The sequence below is a fragment of the Notamacropus eugenii genome, chromosome 1 (assembly GCF_028372415.1).
Source record: "Notamacropus eugenii isolate mMacEug1 chromosome 1, mMacEug1.pri_v2, whole genome shotgun sequence".
Lineage (NCBI taxonomy): Eukaryota > Metazoa > Chordata > Mammalia > Diprotodontia > Macropodidae > Notamacropus > Notamacropus eugenii.
Genome location: NC_092872.1, coordinates 138,424,755 through 138,449,535, shown reverse-complemented (window position 1 = coordinate 138,449,535; position 24,781 = coordinate 138,424,755). Strand labels below are relative to the sequence as shown.

At 39.4% G+C, this 24,781-nt stretch overlaps 1 protein-coding gene across 3 annotated transcripts in view; it reads right to left on the bottom strand.

The window, feature by feature from the left end:
- ALDH1A2 (aldehyde dehydrogenase 1 family member A2) overlaps positions 1–22,772 on the bottom strand; it is a 119,601-nt gene extending 96,829 nt beyond the window's left edge. Inside the window, exons 1-2 of one of the 3 annotated variants that reach the window (XM_072615706.1) lie at positions 22,626–22,772; positions 21,019–21,354 (exon numbers count right to left, since the gene is read on the bottom strand). In XM_072615706.1, the coding sequence (XP_072471807.1) occupies positions 21,019–21,135 (117 nt within the window). In that variant the 5' untranslated portion in view covers positions 21,136–21,354; positions 22,626–22,772. Of the gene's footprint in view, positions 1–20,779; positions 20,950–21,018; positions 21,443–22,625 lie in introns of those variants that run through there. The other 2 variants (XM_072615707.1, XM_072615710.1) reach the window with 2 other exon arrangements.
- Between the last annotated feature and the right edge of the window lie 2,009 nt (positions 22,773–24,781).

Below are 24,781 nucleotides of genomic sequence, written 5' to 3'. Positions count from 1 at the left end.
AGCCTCCCCAGGTGCAGAAGCAAGAATTCTGCCAGAGGACAGACAGCAGCCAGGCTGTTGCAATCCTTAGAGATGGAATTTTTTCCCTAGGACTTAATAAAGAATGGTTTTGTGGTCTTGTGACACCAGAAACATATTTCTAGTCCAGGAAGAGGATTTTAAAATCTATCCAAATCATAATGGCTTCCCACAGGAGGACTGGTTCTGGGTGAAGGGAGAAATGGATGGTCATTTCTAAACAGCTGATTTAGTAGCTGGTTATAGTTTCGTTCTATGGACATGATCCCTTTTTTATATGTCGCTTTCACTTTAAAATCTTGGGTTGGGAAAGAAAGGAAGGAGAGGGGAAGGACGAGGGAGGGCATCAAATGCTAACGTCTTTTTTACGAAGCAGTCACAGCTGTTTGGCTCTGAGCATCTTCTCCTGGCTAAAGGGATGAAGAAACATGTAATGGCACTTTGCTGGGGACACTCTACAGAGGCATCTGAAAAATCTGGCAGCGTAATTTCCTTTTGTAAATATTTCATAATGTCCCAGATTCTGGGCACCTGGGCCTGCTCAGGAAATGTCATATCCTTTCCTATCTCAGGAACTTAATTTCCTTTCCTCTGGAATGTTCTCAAGAGCCCTAATGATTATGCTAACTTAATGAGACTGAGGGAGTTATTTTGCCAGTTTCCACTTAGGCTACTTCCTAGCTGGGTGTCCTTGAGGAAGTCATAGAAACTCTCTGGGTCTCAGTTTCCTTCTCTGTAAAAGGGGAGGTTGGACCAAATGTCCCCTGAGGGCCCTTCCCACTCTAGCTCCATGATTCCATGATTCCCAAACCTTAATGGAGGAGGATCTCCTGGTCTCCACAGGGAAAGGCCTACAGTATGAAGTGGATAGTTTAATACATTTTGAAGAACGACTAAAAGTGGGCTTACTTTGAACCAACTGACTGGCATATGCAAACTTTCAACTTCATAAAAGCCTACCAGTACGAGGAAATAATATCTGGATCACTTTTCCTAAGGCAAGAGTAAGGAACATGTGACATTTTTATTAATAAAGGCTGGGTATTGATGATTTTCCATCTTTACTGAATCTTTGACATGAATTTGCCAAATATTATTTCAATAATAAAATGTGTTTTTAAAGTGGAAAATCTTTTAAAGGATCTACATGAAGGCCTGCAGTGGATCATGCTCAGAAAAGCCAAATATTGTCAAATTTGCACCCAAATTGCCTTGTGATCCTTAGGAGATGACCAGATGGCAAACCAGAAGCCAATATGATTTAGTTGTGTTGAAAATTAACTCTTTTTAAATCAAAGAAAGGAATAGAGTTACCAAAGAAGATGGCCATGGTCCTAGTAATAAGTTAAACTATCCTATATATAATTGCTCTAATGACTTCACTGGTTTTCCCACTAAAGGGGAATGCCCTTTTTTCCCAAACAGGAACAAGAGAAGAATTTTATTATGCTCCTGAGGGTGAGACAGCACAAAATTGCATTTCATTTGGAAGCTTACAATTCATGGTAGAGAACTGGATTAGGGTTTGGAAAACCTCAGTCACCTATTACCCATTCTAGACCTCAATGTTCTCATCTGTAAAATGAGGGGGTTGAATTTCAAGGCACCAATTGAACTCTAAATGTTATTATTCTAATATTATTAATTATATTTCTCTAATGATAATATGGGTTTTTGTTAAAGGTAATAAAAACTATCTCCTATATGTTCCATGAAATTCAGTTCAACAAATATTTATAAAGTACCTTCTGTGGAGAAAGTCTCATGTTAGGTACCAGTAAAGACTAAAAAAAAATTAGAAAAATATAGTATTTTGTTTCAAAGAACTTATGGTCTTTGCTACTTCTATGTAATCCTCTATACACATAAGGATTGTATTCCTGAGTATCCCTAATACCCAGCAGAGTGTCTTACGCATAACAGGCACTTAATAATAAAAGTTTGCTGAGTGAATAAAAATGAAGCTAAAGTACCGTTTGACCCAGAGATTCTGCTACCAGGCCCTATACCCTAAGAAAGTCATTGACCACAACCAAAAGGTGGTTCCATTTTTGGTAGGAGCAAAGAAGTGGACACAAAATAGATGGCCATTGATTAGGAAATAACTAAACAAAGAGCGATAAATGAATATAATAGACTACTATTGTGCTACATTTTGGGATAGGACAAAAGTGAGAATACGTATTGCTTGACCACCTTATCCTTTACATCTCTTGTATGTACCTAGTTATTTACATATTGTGACCCTCAGCAGAATGTAAGTAAGTTCCTTGAAGTCAGGGGCTACGTTTTAGCTTTTGTATCTTTAACACTTAGCTCACACAATGCCTGGCACACAGCAAGTGCTCTAAATGCTCATCGACTGTCTAACTGACTGACTGAACACAGAACAATACTTTTGAAAGGGAGTAGAAGTAGTTGATGAAGACAGTGAAGGCAACCTAAAATATGAACCAGGCTACTAAGGGTTTCTAGGTCACAGTTTGGGGAAACAGTTCTGGCTCTAATACGGAAGTAACTGCAGCTAAACCTTGTTCAAACATCCCATTAGACTATCAGACTGAAAGAGAGTGGTATGTGGAAAATCCAACTGCTTTTAGAAAGAGAAAAAAATCCAGGGAAAGGGTTGTGACTCCCTCCAGTCAGTCTTTTGAGAAAGTGGAATTTAACACGATTTCTTTTTGTCTTCTGCTCTGAAACAAATGTTCCTTTGCCTATCTTCTCTGGCTTTAATTAGTCCTGGGTCTTTCTAGGAGCTGAGTCTATTCATTTGCAAATGGAGAGGCATCAGAAAGGCTAGTGGGGGGGGGGGGGGCGGGGAGACTAGAGGTGTTTATTTTCTAAGCCACAGGGGTCCCCATTTGAAAAGCAACCAGCTTATCTCAATGTTTTTGTTTGTATGATTTCAAATTAGGAGGTTTGGGCAATTCCTTTAATAGATTAGGGCAGTCTTTACAATGGACCTGTAGCCCTGCTTACTTCACCAGCAAGGCTGGGCCAAGACCCAATCTTTCTGTTGCATTTCTTGGCATGGTTACGAGCAGCTGTATTCCTTACTACGGAGGCTCAATGAGTTTAAAGGATCCTCTGGCTTTCATTTCTATTAAGTAACTAATTCCTTTTTTAATTAAAATCTCTTTTATGTATTTGTCAAGGATAAGATTTGAAAAATAGGTCATGTATCTCATAGGGAAAACTAGAATCCATCACACTTAGTGTACTTAAATTCATTAAGTGTGACCCCTAAAGATAATGACTTTAAGACTTCTACCAGTTTACATAATGATTCCCATATTACAGACAAAGAAACTGAGGCAACAAGAATTTAAATGACTAGCTGGTTAGACCTGGACGCTAACTAAAGGACAAGACAATTGATTTTGGTGCTAAACCCCAGCTCTAACCATTACACCAGAGGTTCTTAACCACTTTTGTGTGTCATGGATCCCTTTGGCAAGCTGATGAAGTCTTATGGACCCCTTCTCAGAAAGCACAAAATGCATAAGGTCACAATGGAAAGCAATTATATTGAAAGACATTTGTCAAAATATTTTAAAAAGCAAATTTACAGGTTCTGGTGAAGAATCCCTATGTCTAAGCAAGACTCCTTTTTACCTGTGGAGAGAGTTCTAATATCCAAGGAAAGAGAACAGAATTTGGGGTCGGAAGACCAGAATATGCATCTTGACCTTTCAGCTCTCTGTGTGACACTGGGCAAATCCCTCAAACTTTCTATGCTTGTTTGATCATCTAGAAAATGGAACTCGGGTAAAACTGTGAGATCCTTACAGATCTTATCATTGCAGGATCTTAAAAACAATGCACAAGCAAATTTTAGCCTCAGATCTTGAGTTAAATTAGGAAATAATGTCCTGATCATTCATTTATACTTTAGAATTACTTCTCATTTCTTATACAAAGAAAATCAGTCAGAAACACCAGAGTGCATGGTATATGATCAAGGCAGTCACTAACTTCGCCTTTGAAATAAAAAAATACATGTTTTCTCCACAGGGGGCTGAACATTTGTCTGGTGACTGTAAATGTGATACAAACTGAACCATAAGTAGAGTGAGTCAATGATGCTCTCAAGAAGCTAGGAAATAATGAGGGATTACTAAAATCCATAGTATGTGAATAGGTTGGGTTTTACTTTGTTAGTTAGAAAATCAATTACCAGACAATACCAGACACTTGACTTAAAGTCCATCCTCTTTATCTATACTTAAAAAGGAAAATACTTTCCCTTGTCATCTTTCTATCCTCAGCATCTAGCAGAGTGCTTGGAATATGGTAGGTGTGCAATAAATAGTAGTCAATTGATCTACTTTTAAAGTTATAAGAACATTTAGTATTTTTATTAGCAAAATGAAGACATTTTTCCTCAACTGGAATTACTGTTGTAATAAAACCCTTCAATTGCAGCTTTCCCAAATTTAATTAAATAATGAGTCTAATTATATGTGACTAGTGAATTCAGTCTTGTAACTCAGTGGTAATACCCCAGATTTAGGAAGGGTCTTAAAGCACTCAGTAAACTGAAAATACCTAAACCTTCTCAACAAACAGGGAAAAGGAAGAATTAGAAATTGAATTAACAGAAGTAAAGTGACCTTCAGATATTTTGTCAAGTCCCAAGTCAAATGGAGTGTTAGATTCTTTTTTTCTTTCCTTTTTATCTTACTGGTATAAACCTTCTGTTATTGGAAGTCCTGCTATGAAACAGGAACTGCTACTAGGATTCTTCTATGAGAAAAGTCTGGTTATAACTACATGAGAAGCCTATATGAGAAACTGCTGGAATGTCAGCTTCATTTGCAGTGGCCCCATATGGCCTGATCACCCTCTCTGGCATGATAAATCACTGGTAGAATCCTTACCTTCCTACTTTTGATCTCTGCTCAGCAAGATGTGGTTTTGATGTGAAGAACTCCAGATCTCTTAGGTCAGAGACAAATAGCAGTGGCGCTGACCTGCAAAGTGCTAAAACCTATATTAGACTGGAGCAAATGCGCAGTCTTAAGCTTCTGGAAGGTTCAGTCACCAAAGAGTTTCTCTAGCCCATTAAAGTATTCATAAGCTTAGTCTAGGGCAAAGTGTTAGCAAATCTTTCCTTCCCACTAACTCTCTCTATCAAATGTAGATTTAAAGTGGAATTTTCTCAGCTTCTTAGTTCATTCATCTCCAACCTCCAAAATACACTATCATTAGTTCTGGATCTTTAGAAAAGATGCAAAATTTTACTGTACAATAAAACTTTTATACAGTTGAAATCAGTCTTAGAAAGTTAAGGAGCAGCATTCTCAAATGAGAAAATATATGGAAAACACTTTGTGATAAATGCTATATAAATGTGAGTTATTTTCATTATGGAAGATACATTTGATCATTGATGCACTCAAATTTCAGGGCAATTTTGCAAATGTAAAAAACTAATCTTATACTATATATAGAGGGTTATAACATTTTACCCATGTAAGAGAGCTATTAATCAATTAAGTATTTGTTAAGCCCCTATTAATCCTTCAAGAAACATTTGTTATGTAGTTAATAATAACAGCTAGCATGTATTTAGCATTTACACAGCTTTACAAATAGTCTTTTTTTATCCTGACAACAGACTTGATAGGTATGTGCTATTATTATGCCCAGGTAGCACAGTGGATAGAGTGCCAAGCCTGGGGTCAGGAAGACTCATCCTCCTGAGTTCAAATCTGGCTTCAAACATTTATTGGCTGTGTGACCCTGGCCAAGTCACTTTACCCCGTCTTCTCTTTCCTCATCTGTAAAATGAGCTAGAGAAGAAAATGGCAAACCATTTCAGTATTTTTTTTTGCCAGGAAAATCCCAAATGAGGTGATGAAGGGTTGGACACAACTGAAAAATGACTCAACAACTCAGCAATTATTATTCCCATTTTACATATTTGAAAACAGAGGCAAGAAACAATAAATGTTCTTTCTAGGATCACATAGCTAAGACGTTTCTGAGGCAGGATTTAAACTTAGATCTTTCTGACACCAGGTCCAGTGCCCTTTCCACTGTGCCATCTAGTAGCCCTACTATGTGCTCAGCATTGCGATATTCTCTTGGGAGCTTACATGTTATTGGTGGAAACAATAAATATATCTAGTATTTGTCTATAATTTGTGGCATAGTTGAAAATCATATGTTCCCAATTGGTTTCAAGTAACAGGATATCTTCATCTGATCTACACTGGGAGATTGTCACTGATGACTTCCCTGACAAGACAGGAATGTCTGCCCAGGATACTGACTCAAGGTTTCTTGATGAAAATATGGAAACCCTTGGAGAATATATTTTTAATAAAGTTTCTTTAATTATAGAAATCTGGTGACAAGAAAGAATTCAACATGATATGTGAGATATCCCCCTCCCTGCTTTCTTCAGATTCTAAATCATCACACTTTCTGGTTGGAAAGGGATAAGGGGGAACACAGGATTTGAAAACAAGAAGAGACTACATAGATCATATAGTCTAACCCTTTCTCCTTTCATTTGATAGATGAGAACCGGACAGCCCGACGCAGAAATGCTTTGTCCAAAAGTATACAGCTGGTTTGGTAGAGCTGAGACTAGAACCAGATCTTCCTATCCCTATTTCTCTGAAGGGACTGGACAACAAACAGATACAATTTAGTTAAGGAAAATAATTCATTTGAAATGTATGTCCTAAACACCTCCTTACTTCCTGAAGAACAGTGTTCTAGACTCGAGGAGCCACAAGGTTTAGATAAATACAGAAAATAAGGGTGGATCCTTAATCTTACAGCCCTTTGAGGGTGGAGGAATGCAATAATAATTTGCTTCCAAAATACTTTATCCTTGAGATTACATCTTCTCTTATTTCCAAAGCTGGTTCTGACTCTATAAATAGTATATTCCAAAAAATTAACCCTTTGTAGTTGTATTATTCATTAAAACCTCTGGAAAACAAAGTCACATTTAGCAAAATCAGGAAAAGTCTTTTGAGTATTTGGATATACAACAAGGAATGTTCTGGAGGAAAAAATTAAAGGTCTCCATAAAAGTAGGATAAGGGACTAAGAAATTTGGACTCAAACAAAACACCACCATTATCATGAGTGCCTCCACTAATTTTTTAAAAGTTATCCCTTATTCTACTTACTAAAGGCATGTATAAGCTCTTCCTACGTCTCTTGAGCAAGCCAGTTAAATCCACAAGTATTTATTAAAAGCCTAACACTTGTTTCTCCTCCCCCCACCTTTTTTTGGTCAAACAAACAGTGTAAATCCACAAAGGATATATACAGGCCTATCCCCAACACTGATTGCTCCTCAATAGGAGATCCTAGAATTCTCATACTCATCCTCTCTTTGTATCTTATGCTTCGCTCTCCAGTGGTTTCCTCTTTTTCTCTGTTGGAACTCCAAGTAATGACACCAGAATGTGGGCAAATCTCCTTAGTCTCCCTGCTGTTTACAAGACAGGATTTATGCTCAATGTGCTTCACACAATGGCACACACCACTAAATGGCTCAAACTACCACCCAGGCTTTAATCTGAGAAATTTTTCACTCAGACAGTGCAAATACCCATCAGCACGGAGAAGCATGGAAGAGCAATTATGGCCAACACATGTAGTCTTTTAAGAGTACACCAATAAATACCCATTTGTGAAGGTTAATTTAATGTAACCCAAGCTGTTATCTGGAATAGTATATGTCGCCAATTCAATCCATTAAGTAATTACTAAATTCTCAAGAGGGCTCCCTGAAGTCAAATGTGGTTATTCCAGGTTCATTGCTTTTAGCCTCCCTAAAGAGCGTTTTAGACAAACAGCTGGAAGAGCTGATGACCACAAAGGTTCCCAGGCTCAGCCTGCTCTGTGAAAACAGGTAAAGACTTCCTCTAACCTAGAAATGTGATGTCAGAGGATCGTCTTAATAGAGATGCATTGAGGCAGAGGGAGATGGAAGAGGGAGAAAAGTGAGGAAAAGAGAGAAAATGTTTGTATTGGAGAAGAAAAAAAGGACAAAGAGATGGAGCAATATGTTCTTTCTGAGGGTATAAGGGAAGAAAAATCTGGAGAATATGAGGTCAGATTTCTAGAGAAAGCACAACTTCTGGCAGATTCATTAGAAAAAGAGAGAGTCCATTGTGAATTTCCCTCCAGGAAAACGGTAATTTTTACATACCAACGCCATCTCCCACAAGCAATTGAAAAGATATTAAAGGTTTGATATAGCCAAGAAATTCAGGTCATTCTTATCCCATTCAGTCATTTCTTTGACACAGCCGTTTCCACTGAAGGACAAAAAAGATGGTAGATTTCATAGGAAAGCTGAGTAAGAGGCCCACTCAGAAAACAGGCAGGAACCTGCTTGCCTCTATTATGTAATTCTACAGTAGTGTCTATTTTGGAAACCATATTTCTCGTAGAAGTCTAATTATATACTGGAAAGAATTATAGACAGAAGGAAATGTGAGGGAAAGATGAAGAGAAAAGAGTTTGTGCAAAATGTACCAGCTTCAACAGCTTCCCAATTTCTAAGTAAAATTGGACAGATGGCAAAGTGGTATTGCAAATGGATATAATCCTGGGCTTAGATTCAGGAAGACCTGAGTTCAAATCCTTCCTCAGGCATTTACTAGCTATTCTATTATGGACAAGTCACTCAAACTTTTCCTCATCTTTAAATAAGTTGAGTTGGATTTGTTAACCTTTAAGTTCCCTTTCAGGTCCAAATTTCTGGTCCTATGATGCCACATGCAAAATTGCTACTTTAAATAATAATAGCCAAGGTCAGTAATTGTAATAACTCACATTTGGATATCACTTGAAGGTTTCCAATGCCTCATAACATCCCTGAAGGTATATAGTGCAGATACAATTATCCTCACTTTTACAGTTGAAGGAGCAAGGCACAGAGGAAAGAGTCCTTGTTTAGAGGTAAGAGGAATTAGGACCACTTACCACCTGTGTAATCTGGAACAAGAAACTAACCCTTTTCTATAGGTTTCAGTTTCCTCATCTGTAAAATGGAGAGGTCCGACCGTTTCAGCTTTCTATCTATAACCTTTCTGAAACTGTTACTCAGAGAAGAAAAGATAACTTGCCTGAGGCCACAACTGATGGGGACTCAAATCTGAGTCTATTAAATAGCACTTATCAGGGACCTCTAGTGGAAGGCACACTGGGTTTAGAGTCAGGGAACTAAGGCCGGTTCTATTCAGTTATTTATTAAGAACTTAGAATTTTCACAGCATGGTGCTGGGGATACATAGACAAAAATACAACCCTGCTTGCATCCTGGTTGTTCTACTTCTGTGATTTTCTGGGAATTCATTTCCTCACTCAGCCTCAGTTTCCTCATTTGTAAAATGAGTCCCGTGGACTAGACGACCTCTACAATCCTTCCAAAACCAAGTCCTCAAGATTTATAACAAACTAGATCAATCAACATACTTCACTCCAAAAGTAACTGTGACTGATGAAAGCTAATTAAGAGGAAACTAATTAGACAAATGTTGGTTCATTTAGCAAAAATTTATTGTGCTAGTGAAAATAATAGTCCTATTAGTACAAACTATAACCAAAGTTACTTCAAAGTTCCCATGATGTTTTAAAAACTATCACTTTTCTACAGTTGTAGGAAGTCTGGCCTTTTTCACTAGTGTGCTTTTTCTACTAAAAATATCTATAATACTCCATCATCTCCAGTTTGTCCTTCATGGTATTTAGTCCTTTTTCAGTCACGTTTGACTCTTCATGACCCCATTTAGGATTTTCTTGGCAAACATACTGGAGTGGTTTGCCATTTTCTTCTCCAATTCATTTTACAGATGAAGAAACTGAGGCCAACAGGGTTAAATGACTTGTGCAGGGTCACATGACTAGTGTCTGAGGTCATATTTGAACTCCAGAAGTCTTCCTGACTCTAGATCTGGCATTTTATCTGCTGTGCCGTCTGGCTTCATACAGCTACCCAAGTCATCTTTCTTTGGCATATATTTGGCTATGTAGCTCTTCTGCTCAAAAATCTTCAGTGGCTCCCTACTGCTTTCCAAAAAAAGGTCACTCTTCTCTTTCTGACATTCAATGACCTCCATATCCTTGTGACACTGTAGGATTCTGGCCTTTTTTATGTTATTTCCCTCCAGGACCTCCTTGTCTCCCACTACTTATTCTATTTGTCTCTTAACCTATTCTTTAAAAACCAACTTAAAAGTTACCTCTTCTATCTCTCTCCAAGTTTTAGAAGTGTTTCCCTCCTCATACTTCCCATAGCATTCAATCTAGATTTCCCATAGCAATCTGCACATGGCAGGCAGTTAACACAGTGATACTGCATCGCATTGACATGTAACAGTGAGTATTTTTCATTCACTTACAAACACTGCAATAAGCAGCAAAATTGCCTGCAATAATGGCATTATACAAATTTACTGGCAGAATATTCTAATCAAGAAGACACCATGGCCTTATTAATAAAACTACTAATATCTATCAATCAATCCATTGATCCCTTTGCAAACATTGAAGTGTGTGCATGTGCTCTCATGTAATCCTTTCCTAGTGTATAGTGGTAAAATATGTTTGTCCTTTGTTGCCGAAGAAGACCTTGCCATCAGAGAAATGATGACATGACTTGCCCTTGACTTTGTTTTGAGGGAGGGAGAGCTGTGCAGGTCACCAGCCTCACTTCTCTTCCAGAGCCATCTGGATCCAGGGACCAGATATTCATCAGGATGACTGGAGATGACCCAGGAGGAGGCAATCTCATCTCAGACACTTGACACTCACTAGCTGTGTGACCTTGGGCAAGTCACTTAGTGGTAAAGTGGAACAAACACCAGACCTGTCATTGGAATACCTGGGTTCAAGAACAGACTTTACCACTTACTGTATGACCTTGGGCAAGAGTCATTCCATTTCTCTAAGCTTCTACTTACTATAAAAAGGAGATTTGAATGAGGTGCAGCTTCAATGCAGGATGATTCTGTGAAAGGGAGTTCTTGCTGTTGTTCAGCTGTTTTTTATTCATTTTTTAAAAAGTCATGTCTGACTCTTTGTGGCCCCATTTGGGGTTTTCTTGGCAGAGATACTGAAGTTCTTTGCGTTTCCTTCTCCAATTCATTTTACAGATGAGGAAACTGAGGCAAACAGGGTGAAGTGACTTGTCCAAGGTCATACAGTTAGTGTCTAAAGCCAGATTTGAACTCAGGAAAGTCAGTCTTCTTGACTCCAGGACTCTGTACACAATATCATCCAGCTGCCCTGTGAAAATGTAACAGGGTTGAGGAACCTGCATCCTCGAGGCCACACATGACCTTGAAAGGCCATCCTTGAGGACCTAGTGGGCCACACATGGCCTTGAGACCAAAAGTTCCCCACCCTTGGTGTAATACAATGGAAAAGAGCTCCAGGTTTATAGTCCAAAGACATAGGTTCAAGAACAGACTGTCACTTAAGAGCTTGGTGACAGTAAGCAAGTCATTCCTTTCTCCCCTCACTTTCTTTGTCTGCGAAATCAGCAGATTGTACTAAACAGCCTCTGAGGTCCATTTAGCTTTAAATCTACGAAACTGAACACCCAAAATTCAGAGAATTCTCTTAGAATTTTCAGGAATGGAATTGTACGTTGAATTGATCAAAACCTACCCATGGTGCTCCTCATTGATGAGGGATAGCGGTGGGGGTGAGGAGCAAGAATGGGGAAGACAAAAATGAGGTTCTCCCTCCACCTCCAGGATCTATTACCCTCAAAATATACCCCATATATGCATACTGGGGTAACAGGGGCACATGCATGGAAAGCCTCTGAGGGCATCTCCCCTGCTGAGGGGCTGGGGACCCTGCTTCTGGGACAGCACCTCCATTACAAACCACCAGACTCTCCTGGAAGCTGCCCCATGAGAGGAGATGTTACCCATGGCACTTGGCACATGTGCCAGGCCTGTTACTCTATTAGTTATTAAATATGCTTCCACTGAGTCCCGTTATAGTGTTGAAGGTAGGGCAGGAACTCAGGAACAGTTAATACTCAAAAATAATAAATAACATTTGTATATCAATTGTTATGTGCCAAGCACTGTGCTCAGTGCTTTACAATTATAATCTCATCTGATCCTCACACCAACCCTGAGAGATAGGTGCTATTATTATTCCTATTTTACAATTGAGGAAACTGAGGCAAACAGATTTGAAGTGGTTTGCCCAGGATCATACAGCTAGTTAAGTATTTGACGCCCAGTTTGAACTCAGGTCCTTCTGACCCCCTGGCTGATGTTCTATTTACTATGCCATGTATCTGCCTCAATTATCTGAAGACTAATGGTCACACAATCAGAAGAAACTTGGGGAGTTCACCTAGTCCCAAACCCTCTTGTTTGAAAGCTGAGGAACTTGGGGCCCCGAAGTCACATAGGTCGGAGTAGAGAAAAGACTTGAGCCCAGATGTCTAACTCCAAATCCAATGCTATTTCCATGACACCAGCCTGGCGATGTGATGGAAAGAGGCAAACTTTCTGACTCAATATAATGTGAATGTTCAATAAGGAAACATCTCCAAAGTTATCGAAAGTAACATAAGAACGATTGACCTTTTCCTTGTCTCTCTATCCAATCGTTCTAAAAACTTCTTCTTTAAAGCTATTTAGTTCAACTCTGAACATTTTACAGATGAGAAGAGGGAGGCTGAAAGAGCTGACTTGACCAAAGTTGTACAGCTAGCCCATAGCTAAGGTAGGGCTAGAATCCAAGACTCCAGATTCCTAGGTTAATTCTCTCTCCATTATCATCCACTGCCTCTATGAAACAGAGGAAAAAATGTAGACCATCACTTCCGAAAGTACAGCAGGTGAAGCAAGGAAAAAGAACTGAGGATTCCCTAAGTTTGGCTTTTTTTTAAGGAGAATGTTGAGTCACAAACATTCATTTTTACCATATTCTAGAAAAACCAATAAATCTCCATGCCCAGCTCTAGGGAAAAGCTATTGAGAGCAAAGCAAGCTTGCACAGGGAGAAAATAATAGTGAACCTTTCCAATTATCTTTCTACCTAGAATTTCTTCATGGTTGGTAACCTTTCCAAATCATGTAAGCCAAGAGAATCTGGACAGCAGTGAAAATAACTCACAAGGTCTAGGGTTTTGAAAAGAAACAAGTCAAGAAACAAGTTAACATCTATTTGAACATAACCAAGAATTTGCCTTATTGGGCTTTTGTTTTTCCTTTTTTTAGAAATGAACAATAAGAATCATTTATCAAGTGAAATTGTCAATTAGCAAATGGCCATATATAGTTTACTAAACAAGGCATCAAGACCCAGGACACATGAATTCTAGATCCCTGATGCCACTAAGTAGAATAGAAAGCTCTCTGGTTCAGTAGTAGAAGCCTCTCTAGATTTAGGAGACAGAGGATCAAATGTGAAATTCTAGTGCTGACACTTACTATCTTACAGGGATAACTCAGTGTTACAGTTGATAGAATGCCAGGCCTGGAAATCAGGAAGACCTGAGTTTAAATCTGACCTCAGATACTGATTAGCTTTGTGATCTTGAGCAAGTCACTTAACCTCTGTTTGCTTCAGTTCTCTCATCTATAAAATAGGGATAATAATTGCACCTACCTTGAAGGGTTGATGTGAGGATCAGATGAGATAATTATAAAAGCACTGGTGTCTGGCACACAGTAAGGACTGTATAAATATTAAATATTATTATTTTTGTTATTGTTGATATTACTTGTGTAATTCCTCCCATCAGGTCATTTCATCTCTCTGGGCCTCAGTTTCCCCAACTATAAAATGAGGGGGTTGAACAAGATGACACCCAATGCCCCTTCCAGTTCTAAATCTATGCCCCTATGACTGTGTCTGAACACTTTAAAACCTCATGAAGATGAGTTACCTACCTTCTCTTATTTTGAAGACTTAACAGAAAAAAAAGTCACCTGTAATTTTTTTAAAGAAATAAACTAATAAATGTAGTTCCATAAAGTCTTGAAGATAACCATAGCAGAATGACAGCATAACTTACTAAACTAGATGTCTTGGCTCAAGAGAAATGCATTCTAGTTCCGTAATTCATTGTGTGACCTTGAGCAAGTCACTTAACCTCTGAGTCTCAATTCCCTTATCTGTCACATGGCTATTATAATACCAGCTCTAGAGAGGCAATGTGGGTGACCCAATGACTGGTGGGCAAACCTAAGTCTTGCCTCTGACACATACTGGTTATATGACCATGTAATAAGTCATGACTTGGCAGTGTCCCAGGAAGTCCCCTAATGTTATAAATGGCAAAGGAGTTGTAGATTGGTGAGGGGAGCTTCCAAGGTAGGAAGAAACAACCAATCCAGCCCCCCTTCCCTAGTCCCATTCCCTACAAACAAGACAAAACCCTAATCCCTGACCTACCAGCCTCATTGGGTTGGTGTGAAATTGCTGAACACAAAACAAGAACAAAAGTGCTCATTTTTAAAAAGGAAAGATCTAAATGCTAGTACTTCAACTCTAGGATAGATAAAGTAGTTTATAATCTTTGCATATTGATAGATTTCAAAGTCAGAAAATAAGAACTTCCTGAAACTTCAAAAGTTTTTATTTTTATATGGAGGCTGACCATGGATAGGATCACAGATCCAAACCTGGAGCAGATGATAAAGCCATTTGGCCAACTTCCTAAATTTTGAGCTTTTAACAGAGGGTTTTTTATTTCATTAGATAGTTCCTGATTACATGTAAAAAATTAACATTCATTTTTTAAAATTTTGAGTTTCAAATTCTCTCCCAACCTCCCCATTTTACTAATGCAGAAACCAAGACCCAAATGAGGAAGATCAATCTACTACTCTTTTTTTCAGGCCCAACTTCAGTCTCTCCAATTTTTACCCACACTACATTTTGAATCATAATTTCTCTACTAGGATTTTATACTTCTTAAAGACAGGTAAAATGTCTAAAATTTCTTCTATTTCCCATCCAAGGGTGGACAAAGTATCTTTTTTTTTTGACCCATGTTAACGCAGTTCAACAAGCACTATAACTCAATATAAAATTCATTGAACTGAAATAAAAGAAATTACTCTTTATCGTAACACTCCTAGTAAAATGTCTAGGGGAAAATTCCACCTGTAGCTTAAACATTTCAAAGTCCCAGGTTAAACCCAGGGGCTACATTCATGTACGCTGAACGTACTGGTATGTTGGCATTTATATAGGGTTTAAAGGTTTACAGAGCACTTTACATGCAGGATTTCATTTGATTGTCACAGTCACCCTGTATGGGAGGTCCTAAAGGTAACCTCAGATATCTACTAGCAAAGACCAAGCAAGAATCCTGCTAACTTACCTTTGAATCCTTAGATCAAGCCCTTAGGACAAGTGTTCCCTCCTTCTTCTTCCTCTTCCCTCCCTTTTCCAAAGGCTTCCACTTTTCTCTTTATTCTCTTTCCTCTTCAATTCAGTTCAACAAAATACTTAGGAAGCTCATTGTGCTAGCACAAGATAAAAAGCAACCCAGGGCGTTCCCTTAAGGAGGATCTGACCACCATATACAAACACATAAGACTCAAGGTAGAATGTGACAAAAGAGTGAAGGAAGAAACCAGACAAAGTGGTGGATGATATAAGAACATCTGAAGGGGGGCAGATTTTCCCCAGGTAAAGCTGGGAAAAACAGGGAAGGCTTCATGGAGGAGGTGCCACCTGAACTAGGCCTGATAGAAAGAGAAATATTTTAAGAGGTGAAACATGGAAAAAGTACATTTGAGCTAAGGGAATGGCCTGTGAAAAATGCATGGGGATGGGAGAGCACGAGTATGATGAGGGAACAAGTGATATAATACAATGTAATGTAACATAATGTAATATAATGTAATATGTATCATATGGGATATATGATGTGATATTATATAATACAACTTAACATAGCATAACATAATATGATACAATATGATGTGATATAATATAGTGAAGGGTCTTAAAATGTTCAATAAAGAAGCTTGCATTTTTTCCTCAAGGCCATAGGAAGCCACTTAGGGTTTCTGATCAAGGGATGCTGTGGTCAGGTACACCCACTGAACCTGAGGCAGGAATTCAGTGCAATTCAACAAAGTTTCCACTGTGTATGGACAATGGTCCCTATGAAGGTTGATGATAATAAAAATAATTTACACAACTCAACAACTCTTTTCTCAATACCCTGTATTTATTTTCCTTAAAGGATTAAGTACTTTGTGAGGCTTTAAATTTTTCCATCAGCATCTCTAAGAAGGATGCACAACAATTCAAATAACTTTTCTAGAGTACCAACAAACATATTGTTAAATTTGACTTGCTAGTCCTTTTCAGGAGGTCCTAATTAATCTAGATAATACAACAGCAAATTAAACTTATCACATATATGTCTTAAACAACACATGTTGGAACAATTAAAATGACATTGATAGAACTAGGTTCTGAACTCATGTGTTCTCAGGAGAAAAGAGATATATAGGTCATTAGTCTAATGAGGAAAGCTATTAATTCCCAACAATGACCACAATGGAAGAGAAAGTATAAGGAAGACAAGGACAAGTTTCCCAAAAGGCACCTACTGGAATTGGGCAGAAATTGCCCAATTTAGTGGGAACAAATTAATGAGGGAAGCACCAATCAACAATAATTCAGTATTTGTTCACCTATAACAGGAGTGCTTAACATGGGATTCACAGACTCCAGAAGGGTTCATGAATAGATTTATAGAGGGGCTGTGAATTTGGATGGGGAAAACCCCCTCAAAAACCTAGATCTTTACTTTCGCTATTCTTGAACTGATGCTTATCATTTCATTCTGCTATTAATTTTTTAAAAACCAACATTGTTCTGAAAGAACAATCCACACATAAGCTTCACTAGGCTATCAAAGAGGTCCATGACACGAAAAAAGTTAAGAACCCATGCCTTTAGCATTTAGAGCCCAATCTTTTCTTTTAGCCCCCATATCCCTTACTTATCAGTCAATTTTCCATTACCTCCTATTCATTATAAAAGGACATAAATTCTAGAGTTTACAAGATACACACATACACACACACATACACATACATGAAATAAAATGAAGAAATTAATTTTAAAAAGAAAACTTTATTGGGCACATGACATCTTTTTCATCTAATACCACTACTTTTGAAATATTTAAATAGGATAATATAATTATTTACCAAATATTTTTCATGCCCTCTTGAAAGACTTCTGGTAATTCCGAAGTGGGGGAGAGGATGGTATGTGTACTCCCGGTGGGATACCATTGCCCCATCATATGCTTACCCATACAACACTGTATAATCAAGCCAATTAAATCTAGGATTTTGTTATTAGTGACAACAAGTACAGTGTAGTACAAAAGAATATGGATTTGAATTCAAAAGGCCTGGGTTCAAAGTCCCACTCTACCACGTACCAGCTATGTGATGCTGGGTGAGTGACATCTTCTCCAGATGACAATTTTTTCATCTGCAAAATGAGGGTGCGCTATTAGAAAATTTCTGAGGTCCCTTCCTGCCCTAAATCCTGAGTTTAGCAAGCTGTAGTTAAAGTTGAGTAAAACTCCAAGCTAACTGCTGAGATGTCCCTGTGGGGAACAGATGATTTTTCCCCTCAAACTGGTTCCTTACTACTACTACGGCATCAGGGGTCCTTCTTCCTTCCCTAGTGACTCTTCTCTCTTCTGTGCAGCTCCCTCTGTTTACACGCACCCACCCACCCACACACCCACACCCACACCCACACCCACACACACACACACACACACACATCTCAAACAACATCATCCCAAACGCTTAGACCTTATGTAACCATATTATGGAACTAAAAATAGACATTAAGTAAGAATAGATATCCCCCTCAAAAAAGGGGTAATGCCACTGAACATCATTCTTACTACAGATTATGGAACTTTCAGCGGCACCATCTGATTTGGGTTTTAGTTTTCACCTCCTTAAGGTCAATGAAAAGCTTTAGAGATTTTCTTTGCAGCAACCTAAGTAATGATGAGTTTGATTTGGGGGCAAAATCACTGAATCTTGGCTCTCTAAAGTATCCTAAAACTGGAATTTAAATGTCTGTTGCGGTAAAGATTAGATGACAGATAAATGATAGATGATAGATGATAGATAGATAAGTAGGTAGATAGCTGGATGAATGGATGGATGACAGAGAGAGAGAGAGAGAGAGAGAGAGAAAGAGAGAGAGAGAGAGAGAGATTCCTAGCTCTGTCCTAAACTAGGAGAATTGCCTTAGTCATCTTAACTCTCCTGGATAAACAATTAAATAAAAGGCTCTTAACAGGAGAGAATCAAAATTTTATTTTAGAAAGAAAAATTAGTGCCTTTTGATAAATGAAAATCACTCTAAATGCATACTAACATTTCCTTCCTTATCTATCTATCCTTATAAGCCATCCTTATCTAACCATTTATTTGCATGTAGTGACATGGGGTAGTCCCAAGGGGTACAGAAAATTATAGGTAATATCACTCACAAGAGACTTATCAACTCAAGGTGGCAAAATGGTTCTTTAAGGGACTTTTTCCTTTCATATCATACACTGTCTGAAGACAATACAAATGTAAGGCCTGTTTTATATGTTATCTAATGAACCCTAAAAATGTGATACTTTTAAATGTGTACCTTCATCTTAGAGGTTCCTAAGAAGGTGAACATTTTCCTAATTATCTGTTTTGCGTTGGATCATTTTTTGAAATTAATATTTGCAAATTGATTGAATTTTTTTCTTTTACAATTTAGGACATCACTGGAATGACTATTTTTTCCTGTTCCTTGTTTTACCCTGCGGCAAGGAACTACAATCCCAAATTATCAGGAAAGAAGAAAAAACAAATTTCCCTATAGCTTGTACTCAGGATTTTAAGGAGTGCTTTGCCCCACTGCTTGGAAGTTTAGGGGTCCAGGCTAAAGACCCTGAGGAATTAAACTGCTGGGAATGTTCACAGATATCTGATTTTACAAGTTCGGGGGAAAGTGCTTTCCTTTGGATTAGTGTTAGTGTTTATGGGAGCTGTTTGTCACACAAGAAATGAAGTACCTCCTCCCCACAAATTAAAGAATCAGGTTGCAATCCATTCTTTCATTTCTAATTGTTTTTCTTTGTAATAAGTGGGAAAGTGGATACCAGATAAAAGTCTTCTCCAGCCAAGACTTCACATTAAAGGCTCCAATTAGCTATAAATCAGTTGTCTTTCCTACAGAAGCGGGCAGGGGAGAGGAAAGAGGAGGAGGGAGAAGGGGGGAGAGTCCAGCTGAACAAGAGAACCCAAGGAGTCTCAAAATTAAAACCTGAGACAGATACCTGCTCCAGTCCTAACTTTAGCTCTCTGAGGAGGCAGTACAGCAAATGTGGCCAAAAGTAGAGCAGTAAAGCCAGACCCCAAAAGGCTAGTGAGGGATCTTTTTTTTTTTAATGTGCCAGTAAAGCCATCAATATTTTTCTCTAGTCCATAGCCACTGAAAATTATTAGATCTTAATTCGTATTTTAAATTAAAATGTTATTTTAATATTGAGAAAGCTAGAGACCTGATATTCATTATAGCTTTTATGTCTGGAAATCTTTCTCCCTCCTTTCTCCACCCCCCTACCTTGTTCCCTGTTTGCAAAAGTGAGAAAAGTTTGGCACAATTGTTATGCAAAGACGATTAAATAGCTGCAAGCATTAATAAATTTTCATTCTCCCCCTCTTTCCTGATTTGTCACAGCCCCATAAACCCAACAGGTAGATGAAATCCATTTGTCATTCATGATATGAATTATCCTTATTTAGTTCCTAAAACTCAATACAAGTGAAAACACTTCTAATTTAACACTTCAATTCAGTACCTTTTATTTACCATAAATCTGACTTTCATATTAAACAGAACTTCACCGTCAAAAGCTTCCAGAAAACACCTTTCAGTACTGGCCTCTTAAAAAAAATTAAAAGGTGAAACTTTTTTTTAGAAGAAAATCTTTAAGTAAAATACACAAAAGCAAGAAGATAAAGTATTTTAAAAACCAATTACAAGAAATCTATCATAATATTTCTTCCCTCTATTTTATAAATTCCAGTTACAAATCTCCCAGGAAATATGGTTTAATTTTGAGCTAACAATTTTCGATGGAGAGAAAAGTATAAAGAAGTTCTAAGGACAAGTAAAAGGAGAAAGTGTATTTTATTATTCTCGGAATGAAAAACCCTTCTAGATTTTTGACTCCCAAGATGTCAAAATTGGTTATAAAAAACTTGAACTCCAAAGTGAACCTGCTAACATACACTTAAATGCTTAGTTTCTAAGATTCCTATCAGAAAAGTCATTTTCTGCAAAATTCAAATGAAATGCTGGTAGGTATCAGTTATGTTATAATATTATTAGTTTTCTTGCAGTTCTTGAAATATGCACTAATATTTTCCGTCTTCACAATTTCTACCAGAAAAAAGAAAGAGGAATCAGCAACAATGTTAATTCAAGGACAAAATCAGTCCAGAGACCTCGTCCAAACTCTAACAATCTGGCTGAAAGGAGCGCCTTGCTTGGAACACTTAAAACTGTGAAGAAACAAGTAGTCCCATGGGGCAAAGAAGTTAAACTGGGAAAGAAGACCCTCTCCTTTGCAGGCCGAAAAGTTGAAGTTGTTCATACAACTTTCTCTGAGTAATCAGGAGCAAGAGAAATAAATGTATGAGGGTCACTCTAGACCAGCAGAAAGCAGAGAAGGGTTGAGGAAAGAGCCTACCATGCCGCCGCCAGTTTGGAGCTTTCCAAAGATCTCTGCGGATCTGCTGAGCGTCCTTGTGGTGCAAAGTTGTTTCTTTGGGATTTCAGTCGCAGGATCTGGGGAGGTCAGACTAAAGCGGACTTCTAACCCCCTTCAGCTCATTCATTGATCCCTCCCCACCTCAAACTGATCAATTAAAAAAAAAGCCCTCCTCCAGAAAGGAACGAGTGTCGAAGAGGACAATGGTCTTTACTTACCTTGGTATATTTGATCTCAAGGTTGAGTGTAGGCGAAGGTAAAAGGTGCAGTGATGCCATCAGGGCGGTGGGGTCTGCCTTCACCTCTCCAGGCATCTCAATTTTACTAGAAGTCATGGTCTTAAGGTTTCCTAGCACACACTTCTTTTTCCTTGCCTTGGAGTTTCTCTAGCTCTCATATATAGAGGCAAGTGTGTATATATATTATATATGATATATATGTCCCGGGGATCAGTGTGGAAGATTTAGCTCTCGCTCTGTATATAGGCAGGTGTCAAGCTGGGTCTCTTCTTATTGGACATGAGGGCAGAGGCAAGGGGGGCTGGTCCATCCTACCTAGGACGATAGAATTAAAATCCTCTATTTACATAAACCACTCAGCTCCGATCAGGGAGAAAGGCTCAAGTCAATCAGCACGCAACAGGTCACGGGCACTCGCTTGGTCAAGTCCACCCCGCCCCTCCTCCACCACCACTGACCCCCTCCCGGCGTCCCCCACCCCCTGCATCCCTCACTTCTTCCAGTTACCGCTCCCCAATTCCGAAATAGCCCTTCCCTGGCTCCCTAGTCCCAATTCTGCCTAGAAGGTGGAAAGGATGGGGAGAAGAGGAGCTGAACACGGGGGTCCTAGGCACTAGGGAGGGAGGGAGGCGGGATTGGGGCGGGCCGAGTGGAGAGGTTTATCCCCTCATCCTTTAAGGAGAATTAGCACCTCGGGACTAGGCGCACCTGGGAAGATATCTTGGGTGGGGGGCCCTAAGCCAGGACCTAGGTCTTCGCTTAAGAGAGCAGAAGTGGCTACTTTTGGAGAAGTGAATTAGCAACCAAGTGCTAAACTGGGGGGAGGGGAGGAAGACACGGGGGACTGGGAGGGTGACAACTATCTGTAAGAACTCTTTCCACAAGCTGCTTCCCGGGAGCTCGCGGGGGGTCCGGAGGAGAGCGCAGTTTGCGCTCCCCTTGGTGCCCGCAGCCATCCAGGACCTGGGTACAACTTTCCCTTAGCATGTGGAGAGAAATCAGAGTGCGGTGCCCGAGTCGACTGCCTAGGCTCATGGAACTTCCCTGCGCGTCCCCAGCTCTCGGGGCTCGGGGTGTCCATCCCCAACATGGGCTTGGGATAATGGATTCGGAGAGAAATCTAGGCGTGGTGGTCAGGGTTCAGCGGACAGAATTCTGAGCTGAATTGTTTTCTCCCTCTCAGGAGAGAAGAAGAAAGGGCATTACCCAATTTCTTCAGTATACTGGGGTCTCCCCCCGCAACACACACAGACACACACAAAGATACACAGACACACAGATACACACAGACATAGACACATAGACACACAGACACAGACACACACAGACAGGCAGACACACAGACAGACACACACACAGGCAGACACACAGACAGACACACACACGCGCACGCACGCACGCACGCACGCACGCACGCACACACACACACACACACACACACACACACACACCTAGCCTCAATAACGCAGCTCAGTAGCCTCTCCCAAAGTGGGTCCGGGGATAGAAAGGGACCAGTTCTCGCCTCCACACGCCTTAACACCTAGTAAGAGGGCACAGTGCACAGGGATGGAGTGGGGGGCTCCTACCCAAGAGGAACTCCGTTCTCCAAAATGCCAAGTGCTGCTGAAGACCCGGATATTAGGTGGCCCGAGGCCCCCAAGCTTCAGCGCGGGATGAAAACTTTGTCCTCGCTCTTCCACACTCCCGCAAAAGTGCACACACCCTCTATCCACTCCGCACCCCCCTCTCCGGGACCCTTGGGCAGTTCTAGGCATCTTCTCCTGTTGAGCTGCTGCCCTCTGCCGGTCTCAGAGCTCACTGAAGGGAGGACCAGGGCTGGAAGCAGGACTGGGACTGGGGGAGCCCGGATGGAAGAGGTCCTTCGTCACGCTATTCCAACTTTCCTACCTTTCTTCTCAATTTCCTGCTCGCTTTTTTCTCTTCCGTCTCCTGTCTTCCTTTCCATTCGCTTTCCTTTTAAGTATAGAGAAATTCTACTCTCTCAGTCCCTAAAATCCCTCTTCATACTTTTTATTTATATCTCCAGCACCAGGACAGGGCGTGTGTGGCATAGGCTTGTTGGTTAATTCTAACCCTAAATCCAGTGATTTTGCGGCCCACTCTCAACACCCAGTTTTCTTTGCTTTGTGCTTCTTTTTCTTTTCTTCTCTCCATGAATCGTTCTTTTCATTTACTTTTACAGTCCTTATCCTTTTGCCGCCTTGTAAAAAATTCATCCTCCCCACCACTTCTAGAGAGTACCACAGTCTCTCCTGGAATAGAGCTTCCCGCCCAGACTTTAAATCTGGAGCAGCAAATTCAGCTTTTTCTTCTTCCCTTAAGCCACATTGCCTAATCCAAACCTGACTAGAACCTTGGGATTATGCTCTCTACTTTTCCCCTGAGGAGAGTTCAGTGTGCTCCCTGATGCCACTTCAGAAGCAACTGAAATTACAGTTCCATTGGTTTCAGAAAGCAATTGAGTCACCCGTGTTATTTGTCCTTTATGTATCAGCTGTAAGGAACATCAGCCCTCATTACAGAAGTCTAATTAGGACCCAGACCCTCAATGAAGAGGGATAAAAATGAAAGAGAAAACTTGAGGCTTTTGTAGCCCACCCATTATAAAGTTCCAGTGCCATAAAGTCTAGATTATTTCAGTCATTCAAGAGATCCTTTCTAGTTTGCAAGGAGATGGGAAAGTCCTTAGGGTCTGGCCAAAAAGTGGGACCATGGGCACATAGTAGCTACTTAAATTTAAGTGAATGAGTGAAAATGTAGATAAAGAGAGGATATTTTTAAGTGGGGAAAAAATGATTTTGGTTGGTTTGGGGAGCAAGCAGATAATGAGGAAGTAGAGACATTAATGAGAAAAAAAGAACATTGACTTTGGAATAATAAAAAAAATACATTTATTAAGCACTTCATTAGGGACAGAGGACCACACAAATGAATTTACAGTCTAGAAGTAAAAGGGATTTTGGCATAAATTGAGAACAAGCCCATTATTTAATTGGATTGTTATATATTAACATAATAAAATAAAGTCTTTTCAAGGACTAGTGAGTATGCTTTAAAGCTACATCACATCAAAGACTAGCACCATGATGAGGAGAAAGACAGATTTTTGTCTCACCATAGTGCTAAGATTTAAAAAAGAGAGGAGGCATATGGCTTAGTAGTTTAGGCACTGGAGTAAGGAAGACCTGTATTCAAATCTAGTCTCAGTTAGTTGCTAGCTGTGTGACCTGGGTAAGTCATTTACCTTCTCTGTGCCTCATTTTCTTCATCTGAACTTTAAAATCCCTGCTAGCTCTAAATTTATGAATTTGTTATCTTTATTGGTAGAAATCCCTCACTGGAAGCTTCCCATACTGATGAAATCAGAGGTTTAGTGTAAAAAAGAGAATCTCCCTCATTCTGTATCCCCAAGGTCTAGTATCACGCCTGGCAGATAGTAAGTGCTTAATAAAAGTTTGCTGATTGACTGCTAGGAGAAGGTGTACTTCTCATTTTCCAAAGCATTCCAAAAAGTACCAGCTCTGAAAAGTTCCTTTTTCTAAAAGGCCTAGTTTTAATAAGTAAAAGATCTATACTACCAATGCACTTTCTGATTATTTCATAGTAATGACACCTGACACATAGTATATTAGCATTTACAAAACACTTTATATACATATCCCTTTTTAGCCTCATAACATTGTGAGATGCCCTGTGCTATTATATCCCCATTTTTGTTGTT